Below are 12936 nucleotides of genomic sequence, written 5' to 3'. Positions count from 1 at the left end.
AATAAGCATTTAAAAACACACATTTATGTTATTGGGGTGTTAGGGCTAAAGCTGAGCTTGTATCTCTGCTCTGCAGTGGGAAGATCACTCCCATTGACAACAGGCCTGGGAAAGCATGACATGGGGTAAAGCAGCCATGCTTTGTAAGGTACCAACAGAGACAGCTTTGCTCAAAGGTGGGGCTGCAATGCAGATATCTGCTGGAGCCTGCGGACCTTCGAGGTGATCCCTATGGGCTGAATGGCACAGAGCAGCTAATGAACACATTGGGTGTTGCCAACAACATCTTCATCTCCGTCTGTGACCACCTACCGCTTTCACAGGAAAGCTGTAAATAAACGAATGAATAAACAAACGAGAATCTCATCAATACTACAGTGACAGCGCTGATGTATATGCGAAACTCGGGACCCCCTGCAAACTTCAGAACAGACGAAGCCAAACGAAGTTCTGTTTCAGAAACAAACAACAAATAAAGTGATTTGAGGAAGACACGAACTTTGTCAGGCCATAGCCGAGGCTGCCGCCGTGCTACAGAGGTTTATCACCGCATTCCTCGCAGCGTGAGGCCGCAGGGCCAGGCCCGGCACAATGGTGGGCAGCGGCGTGTGACACGGAGCGGGCAGATGTGCGGGGAAGTGTGAATGCCTTCGCTCAAAGGCGAACCGTTCCATTGCCTCCGCATTCAAACTGGGGGTTGAAAACAGCGAGCCTTTGACCCCTGATGTAATTAAAACTTTGGCTGAGGGAAACTGTAGTCTCCTGCAACAAAAGCGGTGCGCTTTCGCAAGATCTCAAATCTGCCCGGGAAGAGACAAAGATTCCCCTCCCCCCAGCGCTCCCTTCCCCCAAATGGCCCCGAGCCCCGGGCAAACGCTGGACGTACCAAAACCTTCTGAAAAAGGGCTCTGGAAAGCGGCAGAGTTCAGCGTACCTACGCCACAAAGAAAGGCAACCCAGGAAGGAAGCCATGTCTGATACAAATGGAAGGATCTCTTCTTTATCTTTCCGCTCGGGGCAAGGCACGGAGCAGTCAGGAACACTTAGACGGAGGGGAATTAACACACCTATAGTCTCAGACATGTAAGAAAGTAGTCAAGAGCATCACTAACTCCTCTTCCATTTTTCCTTGCCAACTGTTTTGGTTTAAAAAGGAGTATCAGAACCTTTGAAACCCCCTCCTTTTTTTTTGTCCCAAGGAATAAATCTGTTAGTGCTACATGTTGAAGTGCTATGGTGGGTGCAATTCCTCCCCTCCCAGCACAAACAACCTTTCCCCTAAGCAAGCAAAACAAAGACGACAAAACCAACTGACCCAAGGAATTCAAAGCAGCGACTTAAGACCCCGATCAATAATTATTGTCAGGTCACACACAGAGGACACACTCAGATCACATTTAAAATTCGAATGTTGTGGATGGCGTGGCACCTCAGAAGTGCCTCCTGCTAGCCCTGCATTGCTAGCAGTTCCAAGCCATATGTTGGTTCCACATTTTTCTCACAACTAGGTTGCTGTGAGCCTAGAATAAATGTAACACGTTACATGTTACCCAAAATACGTAGGCCAATTATGAAGATCAACTCCACATCCCCATTCTCTCCTCCTTCAGCACAATGAATCAGCCACGGTTCCTGGTAGCATCATCCATCATGAAGAGCAGAACCAGGCCCTGGATTGCATGCAGGAGGAAATCACCAAGATCCGATCAAACCAGTGCACAACAGGCACCAAAACGTTTTGCAGAGGTTTGTAACTATTGAAGGAGACTCATCTCTCTGAAATCCTGGGAACTGAGATGTGATTTTCTTGCTGCAGACAACTTCTTCAGCCATCGCGTGGCTTTCTCTTCCAGCTGCTATGCACATTAGAACAACTAAGGCTGACTTGGAATCACAGAAATGAGCTCTTTATGGTATTGCTAAAACTGAGAAAAAAAGAAAAAAAAAAGAGCATAATACTTTGAATCACGTGAAACATAAACCTGAAGTTACTTTATACATACTTACATTTTCAATCTCCTTAATTACTTCAGGAAGATCAGAAGTCTACACTTTATTCCAGAAAACTCGGCCTTTCACCATCAGTACGGCCAGATCTCCTGTTCCAGAGAATAATATAATAGATGATGTATTGATTTTCTGTCTCAGAAATGCCCGAGCTCCTCTTAATAGAAAGAAAAAGGTAATTAAAGAATTAGGCAAAGTTTCTTAAGGTTTCTGTGTTGCTATGGGAAAGGTTCCTGCATGCATTAAGTAACTGACAAAATAGGAATATTGATGGGGGGAAAAAATGCGTTTGTTCACACATCCCTTTCAAGTGATATGTGAATATTCCCGCAGAACAAAACAAGCCGGGATGTAAAAGCAGAGGTTGAGTGGTGCTTTAAGGACAAAAGGGTCATTAGCAGGGTGCTGCTGTTAAGGAATTCCAGCCCGATGGCTTTCTTTCTTTTTTTTTTTCCCCCCTTTCCTCTTTTAACTTTATTGCTCAACTCTGAATTCACAGAATTCGTGGCAGTTAAGAAATGGTCTTCAAACCTATTTCTGTGACGTTGTCTACGGGTCCTGGGTGAGGCAAGGAAAACCTCACGGTGCCTTAGTTTGGGGGGGCGGGGAGGGGAAGAGGGAAAAAAGCATTCTTTCCTACCTTCCTGCTATTTTCGTTAGTCTTCGCATTGAAGAGGGCATCAAAAAAGATGTTGAGCTTCCTAGTTCTGTGTTCGTTTGTTGTTTCGCTACATTTTCTCACTCCCTTATGTGGATGGAAGACGCAAAATCCTGGAGGAGCATTTCTTTTTCTGGACTAACCAACTCGCAACAGAAATGTGCAGTCAGCTTTTTGGTGACCTCTGACACCGTAAAAAACAGCATTTTTCATCACAACTTCACATTTTCGTACTGGCACACATAAAGTCAGTGACTGCTGTTGGTATTAAAGGTCATTAAGAGTTCTGTTCATGAAAAGTAACTTACCAGAGAAGTCACGTGCAACACTAAAAAATAAAACATTTACATTCTAATTTCTCATCCTATCGCGTTCTGCAACTAGAAAATAACAGTAAACTAGCATGAAGACATCCTGTCCGGGAAGAATGTCGGGTTTTGTCTTTAAACATTTGCACTTCAATTCTTGCCTACCTGTTCCTTTCAGATGCGTCGCTCAAGCACTCAACACTTCTCCATTATCTATCTGTTCAACCGGGACGATCTACATCAGCTGGGAGACGATTAATGGAGCACGGAGACAGGTCGCATTACTATGGAAATCCCCTCCTACAGATAAAGAACAAATGAGGAAATCTCGCAGGGAGATGAGAATCAATTTACCCCGCGTGCCCCACTCTGTGCACCAGGATGACTCAGTGCGGCTCTGACCCAGGCGCTATGGCAGAGGTGGGCGCAAGCAGAGCAGTCGGGCACAGAGGCAGCTGAACTCCCTTCATTTCCTCCAGCCCTCATGCTTCATTTTTCACCAATAATGCTCTGCCATTTATTAATTATTTTAGGGTAGTGCCAAGAAATAGGTGCATCAAACTAAAAACCCAACGGAAGCCTCATCTCATAGGGCACGGTATTTATTTATTTTTTTTTTGCCTCACGTCCCCAAGGATGCAATAAATGTCTTCTCTCCAATAAAAAACGTTTGAAATCATTGGGCAAAATCCAATTCCTTAGTCATGCTAAGAGGAAGCAGCCAACCACTTAATCAGCCTGTGCATATTGGCCGCTCAGCTGCTGACTGCACAACTCAAATGCGGCTAAAATTCATGCATCCACCTGAGCCATCAGAGGGAGAGGGGAGAGATTTTTCTGCATTGCCACTCCCTTCAGTAGACCGACCCAAGGAAAACGAGATGACTTTGGGTGTTTCTCGTGGAGGATATATTTTCACTCAAGGACAAATAAAAGGTTTTGTTGCAGATATGCAACCGCATGCAGATTGCTATTAATACTTTCTGGACACAGGAATAAATATATTGCGAGGGGAAATGTAAATGCAGCACAGCAGCTGCTCCGCAAGTGACTCCCAGTACAGATGAACCCATCACACATGGCTCCAGATAGTAAATATCAGCAGAGGCTGATTCTCAGAGAATAGGAGGAAGAGGCACACTGACTGGGATACCAAATCCGCTCAGCCCTGTTTCCTCCACTGGCCACAGGCAAACACAGAGGGAAAATGAAAAATGAGGCAAGTCTGAGCTTCCTCCTCTGCAACACTCCCACAGCCCCCAACTATTTCCAGCACAGGGAGACTGCTGCATCGTCAGAGGGTGCTCATTCACTGACTACATGGGCTCTCCCCATTGCCTGGACAATCTTGCCATGCCCCAGAGAAACACCTTCTATCTGCAGCCTGCACTGAGTAGAGATGTGGTGTGCATTGCTCCCATGGCACTGTGCAAGGGGGACCTTCTAACAAGGCTTCCTACCACCGCACACCAGACCACACATACTTGGACAGCCAGTCCAGTCCATTCTCTTTGAGCCCTTGGGATGAGTCAGGCCTTAGGCACATCCTTTCCAAGTAATTCATTTTCAGGGTGCAGGGCCCAGACCTACCAAACTGCTTTTCATGAGAGGTTCAGATACCAGTTAGGTACAGTTAGGACTAGGCTTCCCCATGTACATCATTTATCTACCCTACTCTTTTTTTACTGCCCAGATACCCACAGTTCTTCACAGATGACCCTCGTCCTTGACAAGGGTAGTATTGCCAGCAGACAGGTTGCAGTGCCAGCTCCACAATGGTTGTGCTGCCAGCAGGCACTGCTGTCTTACTGCTCACCCTTTCTCTCCTCCAAGAAAATGCTGAGTTGTCAAGTGCCGTTTGTGAAGCTGCTTCCCCACACCCAGCTGCTCACTGATGCTCTATTCCATGGCCATGAGTTAATGCATGCTGATAAAGGACATCCACAACTGGCTACCAGCAGCCAAGTAACCACAGCCATAAACTGCCTGGCATACCATACCTGAAGAACTATCTAAGTGTGGTCAACCTAATGATGGTATGGTTTGATTATTGGGTGTTCCTGCGTGGCAGTAGGAGTTGGAGACACTGACCTTTATGGGTCTCTTTCATCTTGGGATATTCCATGGTTCTGTGGTTGCCTCCCCTGTGAGGACAGGCTGAGAGCTGGGGCTGTGCAGCCTAGAGAAGAGAGCTCTCCAGGAGAGCTGAGTGACCGCTCAGTATCTACAGGGTGGCTGTAAGAAGGAACGGGACAGCTTCTATAGCAGGGCCTGCTGTGTCAGGACAAGGGGAAATGATTTCAAACTGAAAGAAGGGAAATTTACATTGGATATAAGGAAGGAGTTTTTACAATAAGAACAGTGAGGCACTGGCACAGGTTGCCCAGAGAGGTGGTGGATGCTGTGTCCCTGCAGGCACCCAAGGTGGAAAAAGTATGTTTTTTGTGTCTTAATATCAAAAGACATGTGATGCTGTGTCCCTGCAGGCACCCAAGGTCAGGGGATGGGGCTTTGAGCACTGATGGTGTCCCTGTTCAGTGCAGGAGAGCTGGACTAAGTGAGATGCCCTTCAAAGGTCTCTTCCAACTTAAAGGATTCGATGATTGCATTATTATTAACTCATGTGCAGCCCCTCAGATTGCCCAGATCCTGAGGGAAGGGAAAACCCATGGAGCACTGCTCTTTTTCCTCAGTCAAGCCCTGTCTGCACTGCAAGGCCTATGCTGTTTAAGTGCCTTGCCTCTCCAAATTTGCTTTTGTTTATGGATTCTTCTAATCCTAATGCCGATTTGGTTGCATAACAGCAATATCCTCCTATGCTCAAAACCCTCTAATGGCACCAAACGCAGCTTCAGCTCGGGGAACAACACAAAGAGCAGGGCTCCAAAGTTCACTTCTCCCGGCTCTTCGGCTCGGATGGGACGCGGGAGGCATTAACGCGATAAGGCGACCACAAGAAACGCAAACAGATAGGGCTGTTTTCAAACACTCTGCTGATAGTTCTCGAAACCCGGCGGTTGTTTTACAAACAAAGAACTCCCATTTCCACATCTCAGTGCCAGCACGGCGCTCAGCCGAGCTAAATACCTGCAGAATACCTGCTAAACACCGCGGCGGCCTAAAGCAGCGCAGCCCAACGCCTGCTGACGGCGGGGCCATTTCCTGAGGGGGCAGCGCCAACATTTACATGCGTTCAGCTATTGAGTTCGCTCCCGCCCCAGCCTGCCCGGCTGGGAGGCACCGGGACATGCCCATTGCGGTACTTTCCGGCTTCCTGCAGAAAAACCAGCGTGCTGCAGGCAGGCAGAAAGGCAGGCAGGGGATGACTCGGCGATTCATCGCACACAGGAAGGTTGACGGGATGTGCACCACAAAATGTCGGCGCTGCGCTGAGCCCGCGCCCATCGCTCACATCGACACTGCGGGACGGAGCCGGGCCGGGCAGGTAATGGCGGCCGTGATGTCTGCATCGTGCTCAAGGACACGGCAGCGGGTCGGGCCGTGTTAGTTATGACAAAGCCGGGAAGGGTGTGGGGCTGAAGTGGGGCAGTGGGAGCGGGAATATAGGGCTGTGTGGGGTTAGAGCGAGGCGGGGGGGGCTCGGTGTGCCATTTTTCCCTGCTTTTTATTCAGAAAGGAGGAACCGCTTGGTGTCGGGTCATTGTGCTGCGGAGACGGGGCGGGCTGAGGACAAAGGGGTCACCGCCGGCGGCGCGTGATGGCGCTGCGCCTCGAGGCTTTTTTTTTTTACCCATTTTCCCCTTTTTTTAACCACATTGCTCAGCAGAAAGCGCTCGAACGGCTCTGTGAAATGGCCGGGCCTTGCTTTTCCCCTCCCCCGCCCTCCGGAGCCCCTCGTTGCGGGCGGTGCCCCCTGCCCGGCGCCACGCAGGCCGCAGCCCCCGCCCCGCCGGGCCGGCACCCCCAGCGAGCCGGCGGGGAGGGGGGGCGGGGCGATGGAGGTGCGCATGCGCGCGGGCCTCGCCCCTTTCCTTCCCTCCCCCGCCTCCTCGTGTGCGCAGGCGCAGTGCGGCGGCGGCTCGCTGAGGGAAGGGCGAGCCGCGCTCCGTGCGGGGGGGACCGGCAAAGCTCCTCCGCTCCGACGCCGCCATGGCCGGGCTGGAACACGGCACACATGGAGGCACGGAGAGCGAACGGCCCGCTATCTCGGCGGCGGCGATGGCGCGGATGGAGCGGAACCGGCGGCGGGCATTAGCGCTGCGGCAGGCGCGGCTGGCGGCCCGACCGTACCCAGCCGCAGGTCGGAGCACCGAGCGCTTTGATGGGGCTGCGGGAGGAGCGGGAGGAAGGCGGCTGGGAACGGCGGGGGGGAATGAAATGGGGGGGTAAAGAGCGGCCGGTGGGGGGCGCCTGTGAGGGGCCCATCCCCCACAGCGGGTGGGGGCAGGGATTGGCGCGCGCGCGCTCCTCACTGCGGGGGGGGCTGGGTGGGTGGGGGCGGGGAGCGGCGGGCTCGGGGAGCGCCCCCTGGCGGCGGTGCGAGCTGAGACGGCGGGGTCTGTGTTCTGCAGGAGGAGCGAGGGTACGGGGACCTGCCAAGGACGTGGACACGGGAGGGGGATTCTTCCTGCAGGACGAGGAGGAGGAGCAGCACAGCGCCGACAGGATCGTGCATCCCCCCGGTAACGGCGCGGGGGCGGGGAAGGAAGGAAGGAGGGCGTTGCGGGGGGACGCGGGCAGGGCGGTTCCGCGGGTTTTTTTTTTACCCCCCTTCCCGGGTTTTTTAGTTCCCTCCCCGCTGTCCCTACCCCCATTCTTCCTGGCGCGCCGCGCCGTGCACACCGCGGTGTGTGCTGTGCTGGCACTGCGGAACGGGAAAGTGGGGCACGGGGCGCTGCCCAGCCGGTAAGAGCCGCTCTATTCCTGCCTTTTTATTTCGCGATGCCGGATTTGCGATACGGCGGGGCGATCTGCCCCGCGTGGTACAACGGATGGCGACATATTGCGTCGCGATATTCAGCCCGGCAGCAAACGGAGGCGTCGCGATCCCGAAATAGTAGGGCAGTTTCTTTTCTGGGAATGCCTTTGTCTCGCTTTGTTCTGCGCCGGATCCGCCGCAGCGCCGTGGTGCAGTGTCCTTTGTTAGCCGGATTCATTACGGCAACGCGCAGCCCCGTGCTGTTGGGGATGGGGTTTTTTTTACCTCTTTTTTTACCCTTTTTTTAAAGATGATTTCGCTTAAATTTAATTTTTTTTTTCTTTTTTTTTTCTCCCGATAAAAGGCGTGTGGGTGCGGGATGCCTTTGCAGCGGGCGGTTGGTGCTGTGTAATTCATGATGTCATTGTCCTAATACAGCGCCTTTCAGCCGTGCATTACGAAACGTGATGTAAGCGCTCGCCATGCGGGCGGGCTGACCCGGCTCGGATGTCGGCTGGGCGCGATCCGCTCCATCGCGGCCGCTATTAAAGATGAATGACTCCTCACGCCGCGAATTAACCTTCTCTTTCAGGTTTTATTAATATTCTTCCCCTGTTACAGCGCTACCAATGAATGGGAACTGTAAGGCGTGGGGTTTTTTTTTGCTAGGATGGCTTTCTGTTTTAAACGAGCAGCAGTTCTTCGGTGTCACGCGGAGCACGAGCAGACGGAGCCCAGCACCCAGCGAGGACAGCACCCGGCCGGCGCAGACCTGAGCCTGGGCTTGGAGCAGTGCTGAGAGGGCTTGGGGAGAGGATTGTAGTGGAGCTCCATCCCCATTCCACTCCTAGCAGCTCTCTGGCCATCCACCCCCGCTGCTGCCGGCCGAAGCACGGAGCCGTGCCCTCATCGGGCGTCCACAAACCCTCAGAGAGCCGGGTGTGTTGTGCGGGCTCCGGGCGGCCGAGCTGAGGCCATTGAGTGCCCGCTCGGCTCCCGGCCGCCCCTACCGCCCTCCTCTCATCCGCCCCCTCCCCCGGGCCCTCCGCTCGGCCCCGTGCCGCGTGGTGCCATGTGCGGCCGTGGGGAGGGAGCGCTGGGAGCGGGCGTGAGGCTGCGAGGGATGGGGGCTGTGCTGCCTTTAGACATTAAAGATAAATCCATGTGAAACCCAACCGGGGAGGGCGTGGGCGAACGGCAATGTATTGTATTGAATGATAGAGAACGGGAGTCGGTCTGTAACCATCGGTGTGAAATACAATTAAATGTGTAGTAAAGCTGCTTGCCGTACCCAACTTCGCTTGCGTTGTGTTTAAAGCCGGTATAGAAAAAAAACACGAGGTTTTTCTTTCCATTAGCCCCCGTGCTAGAATTTGACTATCTCATCTGTGGAGACTGTGGCAAAGAATTCATGGACTCGTACCTAATGCAGCACTTTGATTGGGCCACGTGCGATAATTGCAGGTACTGCAGACATGGGGCGAGCCCTCATTTCCCTTAGTGCAGCACGGAGTGCAGCGCTGACCTTTGAGCCCAGCATTGCGAAACGGGGAGCGGCACCACGAGGAGCCGGGTGTGCGGGGGGAGGGACGGAGGGGAGCGCCGCATGGCGGCCTGCGGGGCACGGCGGGGTCGGTAAATGGGGAGGGGGCACAGCGGGGCAGGCCCAAAGAGGAGGTTGGGGGGTGGGGACGGGTCCGGTGTGCCCCATCGCGTCCCCTTAGTGCGGAGAAAGTGCTGGAAGCGCCGCAGCCAACCGGCGGATAGCAGGGAATGGGTGGGGATAAAAGATGGCTGCGGAGCTCTGCCGCCAGGTACCACGTGCGGACCGGCAGCGTGGGGCTGCCTGCCCGACTGCGGCTATAGGGCACGGCGCTGTGAGCTCCGAGCTGGGTGTGTGAGCTCCGGGCTGTGAGCTCCGAGCTGGGTGAGCTCAGGGCTGTGAGCTCCATTGCAAGGCCGCATGCTTTGCTCTGCGGCTGCGGCGCTTCCTGCCCGGCCATGCCGCCCCGCACCGCGTGGTCCCAGCCATACATGGTGTACATCCCCCCCATATTAAGTGATGAATGGGCTCCTCACTGCACGCCCTACGGCTTAATATCGCAGATCGCGGTGTTCTGCTGCTCTCGGCCTGGCGGTGGGAAGCTGCGTTGCTTCCTCCGGCATCCAGCGGCACAGTGTGTGCGCTGTGACTCGGTGTTAGGCCCGGCTCAAATCACACTGCTTATCTCTCAGCCATGTGTTGGGCTCTCGTGCTTTTGTCCCCAGAATCGCACCCAGTTTGTGCCGAACTGATTTGTAATGCCGTGCAGTTGGGGTTACGTTCCTTATGATAAAATAAAAGCTGGAGAAAAAAGCCCTTCAGGTCTCAGACAAAAGGCGTTCAGCCTGTTGGGTGAAACGGGACTCGATCCCGGGAAACCTGTCCTGCAGCTCAGCTGGGCCCGTGCAGCTCCATGAGCTGCGGGCATTAAAATGGAGGGGATGGATGGGGGCCGCTGCTCCGCTGGAATTCAAGGAATGCGTGCAGACTTGATGGGGACTTGGGAGAATGAATAGTGCCTGGGTTTCATGGGCAGCTTTCTCATTGTTACTTTATTGTCTTGCAGAGATACTGAAGATAAACATAAGCTCATCACAAGGACAGAAGCAAAAGAAGAGTATCTGCTTAAAGACTGTGACTTAGACAAGAGGGAGCCGGTGCTTAGGTTCATTGTGAAGAAAAACCCTCATAATCCTCGATGGGGTGACATGAAACTGTACTTAAAACTGCAGGTATAGAGAAACCCGGGACCTTTCCAACTCTTTTTACCTCCGTATGACTTTGCTTTGTCATTTCAGGGCAAAAAGAAACACCTTTGTGTCCACCCTGCAGGTAATCAAGCGTGCACTGGAAGTATGGGGGAGTGAGGAATCCTTGCAAGAAGCAAAGGAGCAGCGCCGCGACAGCAGGGAGAAGATGAAACAGAAGAAGTTTGATAAGAAAGTTAAAGGTAAATGGGTGAACTTGGCTTAGATAACACAGCAGCTAAAGCAGAGTTCTGATGGCTCCTTCCTCCATCTGCCCCACATGGTCAGTTTTCAGTAAGACAAAATGGAGGTCTGCCATGGCTGGGAACTGCCTCAGAAATGAATTACAGCACACAGTGCATTACAGAGCTATTTGAATTCTCTGGTGTCATGCATAGTGTGCCCGTGTTCTTAGTGGTTATCATCCTTTACTATTCCAAGTTAACGTTTAGAACAGTTTTCAGATAGACTAATTCTGACCAGTGCTTTCAGCTCTGACATGCTGGCTGTTTTTAATGCGGCACATTAGTTTCTTAGCAGGAGCTGTTGCTTCACATGGTGTCTGCATTGCCCATATCATGCCTGCTCAGCTCCAGTTCTCATTCACTGAGCCTGGAGGAGGCAGAGCACAGGATTGAGCAAGCATGGGAATTGCAGCAGGCTGCAGCCAAGATGGTGGAGCGCAGGGCAGGGAGACAGGCCTTGACATGACAGTGGTTGCGCCCTGACTGACTTGTTTGAAGGCGTTACCACCCTTTGCTGCTTGATATTCTTGCTACTCATTGCAGCACAGATCTGAGCTTAGTTTGGTCGCAACTTTGCTGCTGCAGCTGCATGCCCAACCGACACTGCGGGGCATAAAGCTTAGAGAGCAGCATGGAAAGCTCTTTTCAGTGCTGTGAGACCAGGGGGGCCTTTATAAAAGGGCTTTCTGTGGGATGCTTTCCTCCTCGTCCCACCCATCCTTTATAGATGCCATTGAAGGGCAGCACCTAAAAAGGCAGTGGGCAACACGTGCTCCCTCCAGACAGAAAACTCCTGTGAGATACTCTCAGGGTTGCTCATACCCTTTAAAGTCATGCAAACCAGGTGAGGTTACGTTGGCTGTGAGGCAAATCCAAACTTGTTCTTGAAATACCAGATTTACCTCCATGTTCATGAAGGCAGTGAGCTGGCACTGCCCGAGTGTAGGCCTTGGGAAGGTGGGCGGCTCGAGTTTTGTTAACTAACACTTCAAAACCCCCCCAAAAAACTTAAATTTCCTCACCAGAGCTTCGCCGTGCGGTGAGGAGCAGTTTGTGGAAGAAGACAACTAGCATCCATGAGCATGAATACGGACCAGAAGAAAACATTGACGAAGATACATACAAGAAGACGTGTACTGTATGCGGCCATGAATTAACGTATGAAAAGATGTAACGTTGATCTGTTTGTTAAAATTAATTATCATCATTTTTAATCGTATTCTTTATTAAAGAAATGGCGATTGGGAACAAGCTGTTATCAAGCTCCATGAATAATGCAGTGAGTTCTGCACAGAAGGTTAGGACTTCTCAGCTAGATCTTGGGGTACAGCATGCACTTCTGTAACAGGCTGGAAATGGCTGCCTTGCAGGACGAGAAGCTGGCACTGTTACACTCATTTTACATGCTGATGAAATTTAAACAAGGTAATTTTCCCTTGACTCGTCAGAGCTGAAGGAAGTCTCTGTAGTTGCTCCAGCTGATGTCGGTTTGCCTCTCTGTGTCTCAGGCAGCCAGTTCCTAAGCTCCACCCAAGCGGTTAGAGTGCCACAAGGCTGGTTCTCCCTGCTGGTGGAGATGGAGACCTCCATCTTGAGGGAGGTTTCCTGTTTCATGGGGATTTTCAAAGGAAAGCACGGTGCTACAGCGTTCAGACAGGCTGCTGCCATGTTCTGTACTGTGATGGCCTAAGTATCCTTTACTGATTTCTTTCACATTTTGGACCAAAAAGATGACTCTTAATAAAGTAAAAGCATGTCTTCATTTACCAGTTTGGTGTCTGTGAGTGGTTTCTGGTACAGATCTATTGGTGGGCAGGTGGGGAGCAGCACTGCAGGGCAGGCCTGTCTAAACTGAACCCAGCGTTGTTTGTTTGCATGAGAGGTGGACTTTGGTCCCAGTTCAAATTCCTCAGGTTTTTCATACCCTCACTGCTTACACACAGCGACCAGGGAATGGTGAAAATGTGTGAAAGTGGCCACCATGAGGGAACACCCTCTCAGCTGTTCTCTATTTATTCAATGTGAAATCCTGTGAGGCAATAAGGGGAG

General features: G+C 52.1%; 1 protein-coding gene and 2 long non-coding RNA genes across 4 annotated transcripts; 2 read left to right on the top strand and 1 right to left on the bottom strand.

Annotated features, from left to right (window-relative positions):
- Positions 1 to 1337: 1337 nt before the first annotated feature.
- Positions 1338 to 2833, bottom strand: LOC107306654 (uncharacterized). Its single transcript, XR_004305646.2, has 3 exons — positions 2648 to 2833; positions 2008 to 2099; positions 1338 to 1925 (listed from the first exon to the last, which is right to left on the bottom strand). It is a non-coding gene; the product is annotated as an uncharacterized LOC107306654 (long non-coding RNA).
- A 3307-nt stretch (positions 2834 to 6140) lies between these two features.
- Positions 6141 to 12656, top strand: XPA (XPA, DNA damage recognition and repair factor). Of its 2 annotated transcripts, none has more exons than XM_085527931.1 (6): positions 6141 to 6418; positions 7506 to 7616; positions 9211 to 9316; positions 10462 to 10627; positions 10728 to 10845; positions 11913 to 12656. In XM_085527931.1, the coding sequence occupies exons 3-6, from the start codon at positions 9264 to 9266 to the stop codon at positions 12059 to 12061; spliced, it is 486 nt and encodes a 161-aa protein (XP_085384057.1). In that variant the 5' UTR covers positions 6141 to 6418; positions 7506 to 7616; positions 9211 to 9263; the 3' UTR covers positions 12062 to 12656. The 2 variants fall into 2 exon arrangements, with proteins under 2 accessions (XP_085384057.1, XP_015705451.1); XM_015849965.2 differs by lacking the exon at positions 6141 to 6418 and adding an exon at positions 6998 to 7234.
- On the top strand, positions 7747 to 8646 carry LOC116652524 (uncharacterized). The gene is made up of 2 exons (XR_004305647.2): positions 7747 to 7839; positions 8522 to 8646. It is a non-coding gene; the product is annotated as an uncharacterized LOC116652524 (long non-coding RNA).
- Positions 12657 to 12936: the final 280 nt, after the last annotated feature.

Source organism: Coturnix japonica, chromosome Z (assembly GCF_054131305.1).
Source record: "Coturnix japonica strain WE chromosome Z, WE-NBRP24, whole genome shotgun sequence".
NCBI lineage: Eukaryota > Metazoa > Chordata > Aves > Galliformes > Phasianidae > Coturnix > Coturnix japonica.
The sequence above is the reverse complement of the archived record's forward strand: the minus strand, read 5'-3'. Positions and strand labels throughout refer to the sequence as shown.

Coding starts and splice junctions, on each gene's coding strand:
- XPA (XM_015849965.2), top strand. CDS start 7,084: ATGGCCGGGCTGGAACACGGCACACATGGAGGCACGGAGAGCGAACGG. Junction 7,617..9,210: donor CAGGATCGTGCATCCCCCCG/GTAACGGCGCGG, acceptor TCTTTCCATTAG/CCCCCGTGCTAGAATTTGAC. Junction 9,317..10,461: donor GCCACGTGCGATAATTGCAG/GTACTGCAGACA, acceptor ATTGTCTTGCAG/AGATACTGAAGATAAACATA.